This window comes from Rhea americana, unplaced genomic scaffold, assembly GCF_003343005.1.
Source record: "Rhea americana isolate MKP2758 unplaced genomic scaffold, rheAme1 scaffold_48, whole genome shotgun sequence".
NCBI lineage: Eukaryota > Metazoa > Chordata > Aves > Rheiformes > Rheidae > Rhea > Rhea americana.
In genome coordinates this window covers 240,818-260,137 of record NW_028186623.1, presented here as the reverse complement: position 1 = coordinate 260,137, position 19,320 = coordinate 240,818, and the positions used below count along the sequence as shown (strand labels likewise).

The 19,320-nt window shown below is 41.5% G+C and overlaps 1 protein-coding gene across 4 annotated transcripts in view; it reads right to left on the bottom strand.

Moving 5' to 3' along the window:
- FLI1 (Fli-1 proto-oncogene, ETS transcription factor) overlaps positions 1–19,320 on the bottom strand; it is a 94,208-nt gene that overhangs the window by 19,659 nt on the left and 55,229 nt on the right. For all 4 annotated transcript variants that reach the window (XM_085316749.1, XM_085316752.1, XM_085316750.1 and 1 more), the window contains 3 exons: positions 11,910–12,064; positions 8,393–8,596; positions 1,609–1,677 (listed from right to left, as the gene is read on the bottom strand). In XM_085316749.1, coding sequence (XP_085172875.1) covers positions 1,609–1,677; positions 8,393–8,596; positions 11,910–12,064 — 428 coding nt within the window. The remainder of the gene's footprint in view (positions 1–1,608; positions 1,678–8,392; positions 8,597–11,909; positions 12,065–19,320) is intronic.

Genomic DNA, 19,320 nt, shown 5'->3' with positions numbered 1-19,320 from the left:
AATGGCAGTAGCTGAATGATATTTTGAAGATAAGGATTAAGGGTTCATTAATTAAAATACTAGCCTATATTTTAATCCCTTTGTTCTTTAGTTAGAAACTCATAAATGTTTTATTCCCAAGTTCCATTAGCAGCAAAAACAGTCGTAGCAGATGCCAACACTGCCAACAGCAGCTCCTGCCCCTGCATAGACAAGCGCTACGTGGAAGCGGCTTGAGTACCGCTAATCATACACAAGGCACAGAGGGGACAGCCCAAACCAGTGGAGGGAATCTCTCCCCCTCCTTCTCCCACACCTCATTTTCTTCTTGCAATAACTGAATCATTGCAGGATCTCTGGAAATAAAACAACTCAGTGTAGTGAGCAGCTTTTCATGGCCTACAGTGCTAGCCAGCAGCCAGATCTCTTTGTGCCAAAGGGTTATTGGTAAGAGAGAATACACTTATAAAGGTGCTTTCAGCCTACAAACGTAGCATCCGCGTGTATGCTGATGAGGCAAAGAGCAGATACGACTTGTGTAGCTTGGAAAAGGCCCTATGTACTTTTTTTTTTTTTAAAAAAAAGAATGTTATGAAAAGAAATTGTAATTAGATTCAAGCTTTTTAGTGATAGCAAGATGCCATTAATAGTCTGCCAGGGAGAGTTGTTTTTTTAAAAGAGTAACTAAATAGGATGATACAAGTTAAAAAAGTGAANAAGCCAGGACTATATTGAGGCTTTCCTAGCTCCCAGTCTGAGCTTTTAGCAGGATACTTAGGCTCCTCTGAACAGCTCTGCAAAACTTTTGATCAATACAAGTGCTGAAAACCTCTCTGATGGAACATATCAAAGCCCTGCCCRGATTTTGATACAATTTTGGTAAAGGAATAGTGATACTCTACAGAAATATAAAAAAGTGGAGGAAGGAGTTGTTTGGGGGGAAYGGTAAACAAATCACAATTTCCACTGGCCAAAAAGAAAACTCTCAAAAATTTTATTTTTGGTCAACTTTAAATTATTTTAAAAATATTTAATTTTCTAATTTAATTTCTATTTAAATTATTTATTTTTAAGTTATTTTTAAATAAACATGCTAAATTTAGGAATCAACTGTTAATTGTGAAGAAAAATCAAAGTGTTCCATAATGAAGGTACCATAAAAAAATACATGTGGCCTTCTTCTCTGCTCATTGAAACTACCTGCCAGGTTCATTAATTGTCTTTGAAGACCCAGGTGGCCTTTATTCAGTAATGGAATTTATTGTGAGAAAATTTTATCCTGCTCAACTACAAACTCACTGAGAGAGAAATACTGTCTCAGTCCTTGTGATATGGAATATCTCAGATTTAAACTGTTACACAAGAAGAACAAAGCATGCAATCAGTTTATCAGCTCAGCAATATGTCAGTGTAAAAATGGCAAATACATATMTTACATAACAGTATTGGATGGCAAAAGCCGATACGTGGATTTCAGCATAGATTTTCAACATTTTAACCATGTTGTCCATGCATAAGAGATCACGACATTTTTATGCCAATGATTTTTTTTAAAAAGTCTACTTTTAACCCAATCAAAAGTATACTGAGAACACAGGAAGCCAGGGCATTTATATACAAAAGACTGACCTTCTTTGGTGGCAAGACGTGAAGAAGCCTCTGTGTGGGATGGAGTATTGTAGACCAGCAATGAGCTACCTGTAATTAAAAGAAAAGGAGTTATTGCAGATTGAATGTAGTCTGTCAGTGGGGAACAATGCATGCAGGCAGAAAATGCTGCCCCTAGGACATAAATACAAAATTTTGCAAGCAATTGACCTCACAGTTTCCATGGTGGAAACAAATTTCTTCTTAAGTTGCGGTAGCCATATGTCACACGTGTGCCATTGACTGTAGAGCAATGATGAAAGTTTTAACCTGCATTAGATGTTGACGTGAGAACTGAATTCTTTAGGAAATCTTACTCTGACTGTGCCTCCTCATATCCAGCTAATCCTGAATTCTGATGCCTTACGGAAATCTTCAGCATATGCATCATTAAACACACCTGATCAGCAGGACTTCCTAGTGCTTTCAAGCCCTCTGTTGAAAGTTGCTATAAAARGGTAAAGTTGTATAGTACATTTATATAGATACAAGCCTTGTTACAGCAGAGTGTCTAGAGATTACTGTGACGCAGACAGTATTACAGGATGAGGAAGAAGTTTTCCTCTCTTGCTAGCTGTGATAGTGAAATCTCCTGTTTGAGGAAGATACAGCAGAAATGGCATGAATTGCACTGTCAGGATCTAAACATTTTTAGTAGCATGTGCTTGATTTTGGGCTTGCAGCTGCACAAATCTGATCAGTATTCCAGCATCTCTCATGATCTGCAGGGTTTGACACTGGCTTTCTTGATTCAGAGGGTCCTTTCCATCCAGCCTCATCTTGAAACAAAAATACTGCAGAGGAACACAAAGAAGAACCCGTTAGAAGGGTTTCTGCTTTGCACTGTCTACAGTGGAAATGTTCCTTTCTAAGTATTTCACTTTGATTCCCCTGCAAACTCCTCTGGAAATGGAGGAAGAGGCCCTGTGAGCTCTTGGAAGCCACCATGTAATACACATTTCATGGTTGTCTAGTTATATGCATTTACCCTGCATAACCCTGTGGGCTCACTTTTCACACAGATCTTTGAAAGTTCCCACTTCATCAGGTGGTGATGGGCCTTTTCCAGTAAGGACTGGTGATGTAAACTGGAGCAGGGCAGCAACCCTGGCATGGATGGGTATGGATGAGAAGTGCTGTTACGGACACTTTCTGTCATTCCTGCCTACACATCCCTCTGTTCAGGGAGATTCTGTCCCATTTAAGGTTCTTCATAGACCTGGTCCTAAGCAAAGCACAGCAAACTGTAGGTTTCTATGCATGATATATGCCCCTGAACACCCCCAGATTCTGTGGCAGGACTAATACCATTTCTGCACGTACTATAGTACTAACTGATCAGGATCTTGTGACTAAGCCACACCGTCTCAATATTCCTCTAATTCACAAGATCCGAAATAGCACCAGCCTCACCTGCCCCTCAGTAGTATTCACAGTACGCCTCGCTGTCCTGTGAGAGCTGAGGATTAAGCAGTTGCCTGCCAGAAGTAATAGCTATTGCAGGTGCTGGCTTTTACTAGCCCTGTGTTTGTATGGATTTCTTTTCTTCCMGCAATACAAACAAAACCAAAGATACGCACAAACCAGCATATACACAAAGGCAGAAGGTGTTGGAAACCAGAGCTTTGCTAGCTCRGAAAACAAAAGCTGCTCCCATGAAGTGGGCTAGAGGGATGCTAGCAGATGCCGCAAGATAGAGGGTGTTTCAAAAGATCAGGGTGGATAACATGGCAAATTGGGAGGGGAAGAGTACAAAGTGATCCCAAAGACATCRTGGTTGTGAAGGTCACAGATAGCCATAGTGAGTGGTGTAACTATTCAGAGCGATCAGCTGGTCTTTTGCTGCTGCCGGAGGAATGCAACAGTTTTGTCCAGCTAACTCATGGTTTTATTAGATGGTTTCTCGCTTTGGTATTTCTTTCTTGAGCATTTGCAGGAAACTGCTGTTCTTTACTCTCTCCTTTTCAGGTTAATTTGAACTAGATCTTGAATGCAAAGCCCAGCCCAGCGTGCCCCAGCCAGACAGGGAAGTGYTGGGGAATTCAGAAATGCAGTTTGCTATGACTAAATAGGCTGCAAATGCCTGGTTGCATTGAGTGGCTAAGAAGTGGGGGTGGGGTGGTAAATTGTACTGAATAAGCTTGTAAGATCAACCTTTAGCTACTTTATGCTAAAAAATGCAGCCCAAGCCACTGGAAAGGGATGGTGCCTCCCCCAGTTTAATTGCTAAAAGTTCTCACCTTTGCCCGCCAGTCTGAGGTTTCTGGTGGGAACACCACAGAAAAGGAAATGTGTTTCCTATTAAGGGTTTTCAATGAAGAAGGAAAAGAGAGAAAGCCAGAGAGACAGATCAGGACAGAGAGAAGCAGACAGACAGAGGTCAGGCAGCTCCCTCCCTTACTCTGATYGTTCTAGGGCAAAACTCTGGCTGTGATGAATTTTCATTTTGTTCCTATTCCCCCCTCATCCCCCCACCGGGTCAGTGATAGTTTAGATAAAATCAATGCTTTCTGGAAACACTGGGTTTAGTAATTAAGTGCAAGGCTATTCTCCTGTAATTAATACCAAACACATTATCTTATGGCTCCCCCCATCTTTTCCTTTCTTCTTATATTTCTTTTGTACTAATTAAAAAGGGAGATGGAAAGAGAATGAAAAACAGACAAGGAGAGTTCTTTCGCCACAAAGCCTTCCCTCTCACAAGGCAGCTCATCCTTTTGAGAAGCAGGAATATTTTGTATTCATAATCTTGAAGCCTATTAAACCTGGGAGCATTTTTTATCCTGTCCTTATGGAGGCAGTGTGGACTTTTCCCCACGTCTCAGGAGGGACAGAATCAGGGTTCCAGTGCTTTTGCCATTGAAGTTTTGTTTGGCATTAATATGGTAAAAATCACAAAGCAGTTTTCTGTTTCTACCTTCAACCATRGTCTTATTCTTTCCCCTTCAGCCTCTATTCTTTTGCACACACCGCATACAACTGACCCGCCGTGACAACGGGGAGGAAAAGGACGAGAGGTGACAGCTCAGGCTTCTTTTGATGTTCATCCCAAACATAGCATGAAAACATCTAAATCTCCCTGCCCACTGCCCACTGACTGAATGGGGAAGATTCACTGGGCAGACTGTGTTTGAAAAAGATGMGGGCACAGCAGTCAGTCAGTCTGGAGTCTGAAGGTACAGAAAAATGAATGAGAAGCAGGAAAGGACAAGGCATGGCTCTAAGTTTGACTTAATCATCATAATTCCAGACAGGAGACTGGAAGAAACCCTTAAAGAAAGATGATCTCTTAGGGAAAAAGAGTGGTATATTGCCTGGAAAAAATGGGGGGAGGGGGGGGATAGTGTGTGTTGCAGAACTGTATTCTGCAGGTCTGAAATTTCCTAAATACCAGAAACTTCTGAATTTCTGACTTGAGTCTGATAGAYTATGAAAACAGGAAACAACTGCACAATTCTGAGCTACACCTAAGTTTTGTCTGATGGTTTTGTCTCATCTATATTAAATAACTCTCCTGAGCTTTCTATCTCCAGAACTAAAATTGAGCATTTGTTGACGTCTGGTAAGTGTTACCTATTTTTTTTTTTTTTTCAGTTGGGATTCAGATGAGCCAATATAACATATTATATGGACTATTTTAACCTGCTTTCACCCTGATCAGGAGTGTAAAACATTGAAAACTTTCTGAGGAAACTCATTTTCAGAGCTCTTTTGCCCGACTAGCAAAGAGGTTCAGAAAATTCACAGCAGCTTTGTTTCCTTCTTGCTTCGCAAACACCAAAATTTAGGATTCATTAGATGTGACAAACACAGCTCAGTACCCTGAGACATTAAACACTTTGCATGAGAAAGATTGGGCAGATGTACTTTAGCCTACAGGCCCAAAAAGTCTCCTGTGTTTTGTTGCCATCACCTATTCTCCACCCTAAGCAGTAATGGAGCTGGATATCTCTGAAACAACCAACCTTACAAAAGGGGAAAATTCAAGAAAAAAAGACCATCTCCCCATGGCACTGAGCTCAGAGGCTCGGCACTAAACATCCGCTGGAAATCAGTCTGGAAAAACAATAAACTCCTTCTGAAGGCGTTACTCCATGAGGGAGTTAACCAGCAACCCAGAAACCAGACTGTCATTAGGCAGTGCTAGGAACAGCTGCCGGGAAAGGAATGCTCTTCAGGAGGCTGCCCGACCTCCACGCAGACAGGAGCTTGCTTTAATAAGGACAGCACTCGCATGACATGTTAGAGCAGCCCAAGGGGCTGAGCAGAGGGAAATTCATAATCATAAAAGCTGGGAATGGACTGAGATTGAGTTCTGCTTTCATATACATCTATGTAAAACTGGAATAAGTAACTTCTCTGAATCCAGCAAAGTTGCTCAGGTTTTGCACTAGCTTTGTAGCATAGAAATCATCGTAGGCCTTCCCCCAGCAGTACACTGTATTTTTATGATTATTATTCTGTATGCATTGCAGTAGCACATAAAGTTGCAACTGTGATTAGGACTCTATTATACTGGGTCCTGAGAGACATGTGACACAATTCCTGTTCCACACAATTTGCAATCTCGACAGACCAGACGGCCAGAAGAACCGAGAAGGCAGTATTACTAGCTCCATTTTACAGAATGTAAAACTGAGGCACAGAGAAATTCAGGCTGAGGTTCATCCCTCCTTATTTTAGGCATTTAAATATGATGCCTGTGCTAGGGGCCTACTGTCCTGAATTTGAATGTGTCCTCCTGCTTTTCTTTCTATAGATGGAGACCAAGGTGACCGGACTTCTAGTTTAAGAACTTCAGGTCCTGCCAGTTAGGTAGGATCAATCAGAAAATTGTTCCTGAATAAATGAAAAGCAGCAATCAAATCCAGTTCTTCAGGCTAATGCTTTAAGAGTAAGGATGTAATTCCTCTAATACTCTCTTTAAATAACTAAATTATTCTCAAGTGATGAGAAATCCAACACTTGACACTGTCCCTGAAGATGCCGTCCGGAACTGAAGCAATAGAATTTAACTCTTCTCTCACCCTTTTCAAATTCAGCATATTCATTGATCCAAAAAACATACAACAACTTCTTCATCTTTTTGTCTGAATTTTCAAGTCTTATCAAAAGACAATTCAAAACTAAGTGTCTCACTTGAGTCTTTATCGTGGGAATTTAAAAACATTTCCGGTTACAAAGCGCCTGATTTGCCCAGCTGAAGGCAGCATGTTTGTCAGAATCAACACTTGCTTCACAAAATTGCCATAATATTTTCCCTCAGAAATGTGTAATTCTGTATGCTGACCTTAGTTAGAAAGCTATTTGTATCTGCGCTAATCCAGAAGTGCTCTGTGAACTGAGCTCTTTGCTGATGAAACAGGATGAAATTTGCAAATTATTTTGGATGGGAAATTTTTTTATTGTGCACTCACAAGGGACAAAAACCTTTCAAATCCAGCAATTCAGCTATTTGTTGTGAATCATTTTCTTGGCTCTACTTCCCTAACAAAATAAAGGTGGGGCTTACAGAGGCACCCATCTGTGATCTAACTCTGCTCCTATTGTAATCTGTAAAACTCCCAGTGATTTTGACAGAGGCAGGGAGAGACCGGTGCTGAATAATTTTTAAAAACCCACCCTAAATAAATGCTCTTTTGCTGCTTTATTGCACTGGCCAGATGGAGGCATCCTCAGCTGCTTTTATTTCACGATTTGATTTCCCAGCGGAGAAAATATTTTTCTTCCTCTCCTCTAGTTTGTTATGTGGCACCTTCCCCTGATTTCTCAGTCTTCAAATAATTATACTCCCATAAAAGCAGTTTCACTTGAAACCTTAACTATTCCAAACCCCGAAGGCATGAAATTAAGGGCAGGTGATTAAAAAAAAAAAAAATTGGAGCATGTGGGACTTAGCTCCAGTACTCTGAACTCAGAAGCTGTGAACATGCTCATAGTTGCCCAGGAAGTCTTAGAATGGTCCAAATCTAAGACTCCCAGCCTCAAGAGTGTGTGCTAACCACGAGGTGATCAGTCCTGTTTTGGGCTGCTGCAGTATGCTTTTCCAGAAGTGGCTCAGAAAGCTGCTCACAGCTTCTGTCTGAGCGGCTTAGTAAAACAAAATGGAGTTGTTATATCCATCTTATACTCTAGTGTGAGACAGAGAGAGTGGGAATAAAGAGGTGCAGCATAACTTGTTCTTTTGAGTACCAGGCTATTTGCACTGTGTCTGCTTCAGTGCAGTTATATTTGGGGAATTGCTCATATATATTTTTTCTCTTTCTGACAAATCTGGGCCTCAAAGAACATAGAAACTCTTAAAATCTGGCCAGTCATGGGTCCTGTTCTGAAGCAGTCATTACCAGAAGCCTCAGGGAAAAGCACACAGCCCTCTAACTGCAAAGTTATGGAATAATTTGCCTGTGACCCATCAGTTAATATTTAGTTTAATCATCACAGCAGATTTATGTATTTTTATCACATAGCCGCAGATGTTTTTATTATCTATCAGACTATCTAATCTTCTTAAGAATCCTGCTCAGTTCTTCACCTCCCTGATATCTTATAGCACCATTAACTCCATCTAAGTTAAAATTAGCTTTCACACACATTTTCATTTCTTTCTTCTTTGTTTGCTTTCTCTTCTTATTGCCTTTCTCTCTTCTTTTTCCCTTATCCCTACCACTGTCTCTTCTCCAAGGAGAGCCCCAGAAGTTCAACCTCCCGACAGCTTGTCCTACCAGCATGTCACACTAGGGCTGGGTTGAGTCAGGGCAATACTTACTTTCCCTGAGGTAACTGAGGTGAGACAACAGAACTTCTGTGTTGTAAAGGGAGGTTGTTCGGAGGAAGTCATCCTTGTTCATTTTGCAGAGTTCCTTGCCGTCCATATTTTGGAAGAAGGAGGTGTCAATCTCCATTAATCCATATTCCTTTATAGCCCATTCCAGCCACTGGCGCACGTGTTCCTGCGTCCATAGGGTGGGATCTGGCAGAAAAGCACAAAGGATGGTCATGCTATACGTAACCTCAAGCCTATAGCACTCACTGTAGTCTAATCATAGCATTAACAAACATAATCTACTGATTCCAATGCATTTTGCCAACATGAGCATGAAGTGTGTTATAAGAGGGCACAAGGCACAAACTGATCACAGGGACCTCCTGGCAGAATAAGTTCACTTGACTGTCTCCCACCTGCCTGAATCTTATACCTACTGCTTGGGAGCAATACCAGTACCATCTGACTGTGACTTTTCCTCTCCCTGGAGCAAACTTCCAAAAACTAACTCACCCCTTTGAAAAGGGTATGTTTGTCACAGCTTCAGTTCTGCAATGCTACATAATTACATCAGTGCTGTGTAAGTCACACCATCCTTCGCAACTGCATTACAAAGCCCCAGCAGATGGCATTTTAAAGTTTGAGGATGGTGGTATTTATGGTCAGCAAAGGAACTCTGAAAAAAATATTGCTTAAACAGAACAGCTTGCCATGTATCTCTGAGTCACATTTGTTCACCCTGCTGACAAGATCACAGTTTTACCTCTGCTAGTCCTGTAAAACCAACATAGCTATTGGAGGGCAATGTGGATTTTATACTGTCTCATGCATCATTATCAACTGTCAGCAGAGTTCCAGCTGTGGATCTTTATTACTGGTGATGACGTAAGAGAGAGATTGAACCCGGCTGGAGTTTCAGACCCCATGGTGATGGTTTGCTGCATCAGTAGTTAAAAAAAGAAATCACCCTTGAGTTTTGAAAAGAGCATTAGATCAGAAAGTTCTAGCAAGAATTTGTGCCACAATACCATTTTTACAGAGTCATTTTTCAGAGCATATCTGCATTCTCAGATGTTTCCTGTGCTCCTTCTACCCAAGTATCCCTTTTGAAAATTTAAGTTGCAAATTCCTGTTCCATTGCATTTGGAGAGGATTGTGAAGTCAAGCTCACGGCCTGAACTTCAGAGAAGTCTGGATCTGATCTGTCTATCACAGCTGGTACATTCCTCTAAAATAAAGCTCAAACACTTCAGATCCCAAAGCAGTTGAGAAAACAGATCAGATACATGTAGCTGTTGCACAGCTGGTAACTTGTGCTTTTAGGAGGGACAAGAAATGCCTGTATCACGATTATAGAAACAAGGTATAAAATACTATCCTGGTCCAAGACTGTTATCTGCATGTGCTTGGGCTGCAGGGATCCCTTGACAACAAAAGCTCAGACGGAGGCTGTATCTGGGGCATTCCTGGGTAGCTGAGTTCGAGAAGAATGGCATAAAATGAAGAGCAAGGAATGTTAATTGTAACAATGACATTTCCTCAGTGATTTTCTAATACAGCTACGTTGTTAAAGCTGAATTTTAAACATGGAACTCACAATCATGTATGTTTGCAAGTCTGCTCTGGAAAAGATGAATTTCCTTTAACATTCAGCAATAGTCAATTTAAATTCTACTCCCTAAGCACTGACAGAAGGCTATAAATTTTATAATGCAAGTATCAAGGGAGGATTCTTTTTTTAACTGGAGGAGTTATTTGCCTTGTTTTCTAAAACTCAACATTTAGGAGGCAAAGTGAACTTGTGATCTCCTTTTAAACAATGATTTTTGAATTTCAGATATCCATTCAGCCTATTTATCACTGGTAAAGATGCTGAATGATCTCTGAAAAACTGCCTTCTTGAAACATTGCGTAGAGTTCATTATTATTACTATTGCAAGCTTGATGTGACATTGTTCTTGCCTATCTTCACCCTAATGTGCTATAAATCTTTAATCTGGATTGTATTAAAATTTCCAAATGCCTTTCTTGGATAATTTGGGCCTCATATCCTGCAGCCAGAGATCTGGGATGATGTTCATTATTGTCTTCCAGAGTCTGGTAAATCACTGTTATTTCACAAGTATCTCAAGGTTTTGATTTCTGGGTGCTCATGAGGAGAAAATTCTTTTTTCACGTTCCTTCAAAGAGGAGGATTTAAACCTTCTCTTCCTCAGGGCACAAAAAACCATTTCTCCCATTTCAACACCAATGCTAAACTTTGGCCCACCCTTGGTCTTTTTAAATATGCATAAATAGTATGGTGAAGAGCAGGATAAATGTTCCTTCTTGAATATCTTTAGCAAGCTTTTTAATGACTAGTTGGTATCACCTAACACCTTTCTAGGCAATGCAGATGCTGAAAACATATCTGATCCTGTCACCAGTTAGGTTAGCCAGCCTCTCTAAGCAGATCCTAACAAGGGCTTAAATGGTACTTTGAGATTCACTGTCAATCGTTTATTGGCTTCCCTTTACTATGTTCAGTTCAAGCTTTTCCTTTTCATCCTAAATGGCAAACAAATGCTTGGGAATTGTCATCTGTTCGTGGTCAAGCCACGATCAGAAAACAGAGCTAAATTCCACGAGTACATTTCTTCCTGCCAACAGTTCATCTGCTTGAATCAGCCGCAACCCTCAGCACTTTGGGTGAAAAGCTGGACCCCTAGAAATCAGTGGAAGCTTTGGTACTGAAATTGGGCCAAGACTTGACTCATAGTATTTCCTTTGCTGGAAAGTTCCTGGGCTAAAATTGCTTATATGCATAGTGTTTATAAACATTGCAGCTCTCAGTCGGTGAGACTCCCTCTCTTTCCAGGTTTAGACTTCACAAGTTGCCTGCCACAGCAGTGCTCATCCTTGACTATCCAAATGTATATAATGTATTCTGCCAACTTCAGATTGCAGATATGAATATCAAATACAGATAGAGAACTAGACAGGAATGTTCCATTGTAATAATTTTTGGAAAGAAAATGCAGGTTCTGCAAAATATAATTTTTCTAGTTTTCTACTACTAACAAAAAAATGAAACCAAACCAGGTCATTTTGAATCAATATGACATCAAGGTGTATCTGGATCCTTCAGAGCCTCACAGGAGTTAGCGTCTGGGTGCACATCATGCCTATTCTTGCCTACACACTGTGCTCTTTTGTCACATCATGCATGTCCCATGGAGCACTGCAGATTGTCCTCTAACACATTACAGGAGCTGCATTTGGTCCAACGCATCAAACTAATGCCTCATTCCAGGAAAAAAAAATGCAATAATCCATTTCTCACTCTGATTCAAGGTCAAAACATATACCCAAGATACAGGAAATTCCCACTAGGCAGAAACTCTGATTTTTTCCTTACTTTTTACATGGTTTGTAAGAAAAAGAATTCCTTAGAGAGCAAATAAACAAGATTTATCTGTTCAGCTGCRTATTTAAGACAGTGCAAGGAATTAAGTCACATAGGGTTTGATGTTGGCAGTACCTGCTGGGACAATGACTCTCCTTTCATTGGTGGTCATGTTGGGGGGAGGCCCGTTCTTCTCATCCATGTAGGTGCTGTAGCTCATTGGGTTGGACTCGGTTCCTGCTCCAACGAGTTTGCTGCATTTGCTCACACTACAGTCTACTGGGGACTCCCTAAAATGTGAAAGAAAACAGATAACTTGTCATCTTTGTTGCTRTTTTGCACCATTTACCCTTGCTGTAGCAACAGATTTGGGTTACAGAGATGGTAGTGGATGAAGCACAAGTATCTTGGAGGTGGAAAGTTGAGAGGAGTTTCTTCATATGTGAGAGAGACCATGCCTGGCCTGCCACATGAATATCATAAGGTGTGCTAGAAGCCACAGGTCTCAGCAAAGGGATCTCTGATGTTGAAATCAGTTGGAGGAAATAGAGTGTGAGGTAGAATGAAGACTGACTTTCAGACAAAATCAGTGATAGMTGTAAGATCGCAATACCTCTGAAATACCAGAACTTATGAACCAGATAAAAAGCAGTGTATATAAGTGTCTAACACTTAGGTTTTAGTTCTGCCTATTGGTTACATCCTTTCTGCATCTTGTATTGCTCTGTTCCATTTTAGTGGTCCTTCAGATACAGGTTAATGCTCCTAGGAGTCCTTGATGGGCTGTTTCACTCTTGTGCTGGGTCATAAACAATTCTGCAGGCTGTCTTTTTAATATATTCAGGTCTGTCTGTCAACTAACAAAAAGGTAGTTCTCAACTCATCATCTAAGGTATGTCTGCAGTGTAAATCAGAAATAAAGATGCACCTCCTTCTGCCCTAGTTTCATTAACAAAGGACACAAAACCCCCATGCCAAAAATGACAGAGCAGTCAGAGAAGAATAATACAGTGTTAGCATAGTATCTGAAAAGTCTCATTTATACATGGCTAAAAATAACTGATCTTGTCTGTTTTCAAGGGCTAAACAGTCCCAGGCTTGCCTACTACTTGCATAGGACATCTAGAAATCTTAAGTACCTTAGGCATGAGTTAAAAACTTCAGACCACAGAAACTGCATGTGAAAAAAGACTTGGGCCCCAGCTTGTCTTCTGAGGTGATGAAGTTATGAGGAGGGGACCTCTAGCAGCTGAGGTCACACTGTGCTAAGACCTGGACTACATGAAGACCCTTGGCAAGCAAGTCTTTCTGTGTCCTCTTTTGGTAGAATTACGAGCCTACAAACCACAGATAGAGAGCACAGATTTTGTTTTTCCTCCAGCTGCTATAACTCATGCTTTTGGCTTGAAAGGTCACTTAAAATACCAGACCACAGCCTGCTACATGCACCCAGCGTACCTCTAATCTGAAGAATTTACCAGAGAAGAGCAGGATTATTACCTTCATCCTTACATGGGTGTATTAATGTGCAGTCTCACCCTCTGCGCAAAGCATGGAGCCTATATCCAGCACAGTTCAGTCCACTGCTTTAATCACACAACCATCCTTCTTCCCTGCCAGAAGCAAAGTGGCTTGGGAGGAAACCATTCACTGAAGGGTAAGAGCTATGACTGTGCACCAAATCCCACCCTGTGAGTTCAGTTGGTGAGACTTCCAAGTTTGGACACTAAACAAATTTGTTTCTTAATCTGAACAGGGGGGAGGGAGAAATTACTGAAATTCAGTTATCATGGCTGGGAGATAAATGCTCCACCAAGATATTCTAAGGCAGATGGTAATTTTTTCCTCATGTCTTGCTGAGGGAATGTTGCTTGAAAATGGAAATAAGATGTATAACTTACACATGTTCGAATTTAAGGTTTTACTATTTCGCCTACTGTTTTTCCAGGCAGGGAACCAAAATCTGCCTTCAGAGAAGCAAACTGCTGAAGGTTTAATGTCCCCGTGGCAATCAGAGGAGAGTCTGAGCAACTGCAGGGACACGGTTTTCACAGAGAATGTGATCATTTCTAACTTTCTGTTGAAATTCTCTGTGTCAGGTGTTAAATGCTGCCTGTACTGGCAGAGAAACGTCCTGAGGCAGCACAAAGGATCTTATCCTTTCCTGAGGTGCAGGCTATCCTGAGAAGACTCAGTGAAACAGCAAGAGCATCTGTATTCAAGGTGCTGGTGTCTGTTCAGGTCAGTCCTGACTGTCTTCAGGAGCAACCAGCCTCCTTGCATGCCCTGCTTAGGGCTGGAGGAGGCTAGGTTTTGTTTTAAATGGTGAGCACAGCCCAAATGATGAGGCAGGCCCAAACGCACATCCCCGCACAGTGAGGACACGATGGGATGAAGTTGTTGCTCCTTCAGAATCAGCAATAAAATTTTCTTCTGACTTCTCTGCAGTCAACACATCCCACCTGCTGGCAGTCCCAGTAGCTGGCACCACTACCTGCTGCCCAGGGTCCCTCTAATAGGTTCCTCCTAACCACCCTGTTTGGTAGTTAAATTTCCTTGGAATATTACCCTCTTAGTTGAGATATGCAAAATTTATAATAGCACAGTTATGTATATTATATTCATACAGAACAATGGATTATATTCAGACCCTCAGATAAGTATATCTTCTGAAGGGCTTATCCGCCTAGGAGTGCAAGTACTTCATAACAGAATGAAATGACACACATGAAAAGACTGCAGGGTCCTTAGTTGTCATTATTCTCTCTGCTAAGTACCATGCATATTCACATGACCGACATAGCAAAGTAACAAAAATAACACCAACACTGTAAGATATCTCCACAGTGGTTTTGTGATGATTTTTCACTTTGCAGACACAGTCATCTCCCTTGGCTTGGCAGCTAGGGCCCTGCCTGTCCTCTGTCTCGCTCTGTACATCTCAACAGCCAAAACCAGACAACCAAGTATCCAAGGCTGAGATATGAAAAAAGTTTAAAGGACTGAGGTATCCTAATCAACCACTGATTTAGCCCTAGGAGCACACTGTGGGAAGAAAGACCATTTCATTAATCATGTGTGATATGTTAAATGCACTCCAGATACCTGACAGAGTTGTGCCCTTGTGGCTACATAGAAACCTCCCTTCCCCTGAGAAGCTTTTCAGGATGGCTAAACCCAGTGGAAATCTGATAGAAGGAGGAGAAAGATTCCTAGGAGTAGAATTACCAATCCTTAATTGGGCAGGAGACCAAACTGTCCTTCTCTTAAGAAAAATACCATGAAATGTTTAATGACAGCAAATGGGAAGATCCTTACTTTCATGTCCTCTATAACCCACAATTTCCTACGCRATCCAAATGGGGCCTTGTACTGGGAAATAAGACAGCACTGCCTGACTGAATCAGTTTTGCAGCTCCTGGAGGTCCATTTCTGTACTGCCCCAGCCCAGCCTGTTCTAAGATAAGGAATTTAACAGTATCCTAGCAGAAGATAGGTGAGCTGTGAGCAATACAAAGAAGAATTCAGTATGACGAACAACTACAAAATCAAATGGGAACGGGGAGCTGCATGCCATGAATAGTGTATTCATTGAATATAGCTCCTTTCTTTGTTCAGGCATTACCCACAAGCAGACTTTATATAAAAATTTCCTCATTATTTGAAATGGTTTGTATGAAAGCATTTCAGATGCCAAATTACTCCTTGATTACTCATAGAGACCCCCTATTTTAGACTTTYGAATGGCTGTACATGCTGGAGTTGCTCAGGTTCTGGGCAGAAAATGCTGTAGATCTACTACAGTAAATGGATACARGCTGCTTTCACAAGGTCTCTTAAGTTTATTCACTGTGGCAGTGGCAGAGTCCAAGGAGTATGAAGCAGTACTCGTTCCCACTGTCTGTCCAAAGACTCTTCGTTCCAGCAGCTCCAGTAGCAGTCTCTGGGGATGCCAAGAGTTTGGTGTTTTGGGAAAGTTTATGCTAGACTGGCCAAAAAGGACAAGCAGCTAGCCTGGCATTGACTAATAAATCCTCTGAACAGCTTCGTCCTGTGCTCCAGATACCTGGAAATAAAGCAATTACTGTCCCAGGGCCTCTGTCTAGGAATTGCCTTTGGCTTTCATTCGAAAGAGCAAAATAAGAGATTATAGTGATTTCGGAACCTGACTCAGCTATGGTCAGTGGGATATTTCCTTCTCCTTTCTACCCTTTTCTTCCTGTCCTTCTAGTCTTCCTCACTTCCCTTCATTTTTAAGTCTCTCACTTACTTGTGTAGGTCCGCATTTGATCATCTGAGCTTCAATCTTTACACTTGAATTTGGATTCACATTGCAAAACTAACCTGAACTGCTACTAAGACTGCAGAGAGAAGAGAGAGCTAGAAAAAAGGATGAGAGAAGAGATCTGGTTTATAAAACGCAAATTGCAAGAGGAAAGCCCAGAGGTTCAGTGAGGTCTAAAGCAATCGTGCTTACCAGGCACAGGTAACACGCGAACGCTAGGTGCTTGCGCAGTCTGCGGCTCTGGCTGGCGCCTAGGACAGAGCGCAGTGAATCCCACTAGAGGGCTCACATGCTATTTAAAGGGGATTTTTACTCTCGCAGACATCATAGCTTGTCCCTTTGTTTTATTTTGGGAAAATCATTATGGCATAAAAATGTTTCGAGATCCCTGAAYGTTAACATTATTTTAACATCCTGAAGCAAGAGAAGGTTTTCAAAGCATTTTCAAAGCACTGACTTCATTATTTTAGCTAGACAAAATTCTTAACGTCATTTGGAATCGCACAGCTAAGTTCATCCGCGTCCATGCRTGCATCAAGCACATTGAAGTAGTCCTTTGTATTTGCAGAGTATATAAATTTCATGACATCTTTTTAAAGACCTATCTCTGACCTTTGGTATAAATGCAGATCTGTAGTAGATCAGTAAATACAGTCAAGATTTGGAATGTCTGTTGTTTGCTTCACTCTCTGCATTTGGGTTTGGTGGAAAATATAAGGAAAAGCTATTTATTATTTATTAAAACTAACTGTAATTGATTCAACGTTTTACTCCGCATTTTTTCTAAATAACACTCATCTTTTATTCTTTGAAATTTAAAATTTAAAAAGGATATTTTTTAAAAAAATGTATATATGATTCTTTTTATATTACAACAGAACCTAAAGTCCTCAGCTGAAATCCAGGCCTCGTATGTTGGGAATTGTACAAGCACATTATAGAAGACAGATTTTTCCCTCAATGGGTTATAAACTAAATAAACAAAAGACATAAAACCAGCAGAAAAAATAATTGCAAGCAACAATTGCAGTCCCAGAATGGATGCAAAGAAAGATGAATGGTATACACAATATCTTTCAGTAAACCTTTGGACAAGTTAGACCTCTATTTTTTGTGCAACGGATCAGCGCTATAAATACTGGACCATTTTCCTTTCCTAATGCTTTTACTGGTATAAGAAGCACAACATTGTTAAGTTTTCTGTGTTGGATGTTAACTGCTTCACGTTTGGACACTAACCACTGCAAAATACAGCTGTAACAGCGGGATTTTGTCTGCACCAGCAGCTGTCTGTAAAGGCAAGGACAGATTCTGAGCCTCTTTACTGCATCCAGGTCTGATAATATTCACTTGAGACTTTGACGTGTCTGCGTCTGGATCCTGCAGTAATACAGAAGTCCCATTGTCCCCCCTACAATCCAGATCCCTGTCACTGCCCGAATATCCAATATACACAACGGCGTGTGCAGCTACCTGGGAAATTCTTTCCAGTTTGGGAGTAAAGCAGGAAAATGTGACGTGGGGTAGAAAGCTGGTCAGTGCTGCAATATCGTTGAGCAGTTAGAGGGACAGCCAGGGAGAGCAGGCTTGGGGAGGTTCTTGCTATGAACCACTCCTTCAAAGACCCCTGGCTCCCGCCCGCCTAGGGGCCAAACCAGCTCATCACACTACGCCTCGCCACGGTCAGACCTGCTTCTGCTTGCTAAGAAAAAGAAGAAAAGCTGGACGCCGTCCCTTACCATCATCCAGCTCCCTCCACTGTCAGGTTTCTCACTCCCTAGAGTACATAAACCGTTCTCTCGCCAGGCAGAAAATGCTAGTGCTTCAAGTACAGGTGAAACACAGAATAAAGGCTGCCCTCTCTAATGAGGCAGCTGGAACCCGGTAAGAGGGTGTGCTTGAAAAACAAGAGAGAGAAAGAGAGGGAGAGAGAGAGGGAGGGGGAAGAGGTTTTGTTATTCGCTCTGCAGTTCAAGTTAATCTGTATTGAGATTGGCGTTTGCTGCTCAGATGGTGTCGGTTTTGCCAGGCAGCTGATGGGCAGAAGAACAAGCAACGGGAGTGACCCAACTCATAATAACAAACTGGGATGGACRTGAGAGGAAAGAGCAAATTTTTAGCCATGAATTGGAGGAGAAGATGGATAAATTAGATGAACATTCTCATTTCTTGGATGGACTGGAGCTTTTATGCTAACAGGTTATCAGAAGGCAAGGTTGGAAGTTTTTCAGTTCTGACATCCAAAACACTCTTTTATTTTTTCTAACAGGTTGGGAAGTTGTTACCTGCTTTGTAGAGAGCCCAAGGAGGCTTCATTTCTGTCTGAGACTCTCACAGGCTCAAGCGAGCCCATTGAGAAGGGTTCCCTTTTTGTCCAAAATAAACACAATTCTAGAGGGTCTTTCTATTTGGGTATCAGAGCACTTTATAGTTGCAAATGAATCAGATTGTCAAAATAGTGTTATTCCCCCCCCTTTTTTTTTTCCTAATAGATGAGGAAATTGTAGCACAAAGATCCCAGTGGAAGGGTAGCTCAATACGTCTGATTTCCAGGTACATATCATACGCATACCAAAAGGATGCTGAGTAGACTTTTGGACACACAGGTACATACACATGCAGAAACCCTACAGAGCATGTGCTTACAGCATCTGAAAAGCACAAACATGTGCTGTGCTGCTGATGGGTAGCTCAGCAGATGTGACAGGACTACTTGTTCACTAGGCCCTCCAACATTTGCTGGAGTAGGACAGACAAGTAGAGCAATGGGAGGAAGCACTATCTCAAGTTTGATCAACGGATGCAGTGGTATAAAGGGCTTCCTCGCACGCTTGTTGGAGTGTTTTGCCTGTACCATATGTGAGGGTGATGCTGCCACCTCAGTTTTCATGACTGGTTCACCCCTCCACTGGATGGAGAGGTCAGGCCCGTGCAGCACTATGCACAAGCCTCTTTCGTTAGATTAGGATCCCCCTCCGTATTGCCCTCGTGAAGACGATCGACATAGCTTAAGACTAGCAATCCTTGTGACTAACAGAAAATCCAAACCTGCTTGTACTTTCCAGATCCTTCCCATTGCCTGTGTTCTGTAGGAATGGCATTGTTCGGGAAGGAACTATTTCATACAAACGCCTTCCTGTGTGTCAGTCCTGATTCTGAGATTGGAAACAGTTGTGAAAAAATCCATATGGGTCTTCCCAAGTCCAGAAATGATACCAAAGAACAAACAGGGCAAGATCAGATTCAGCCCATGAATCATCA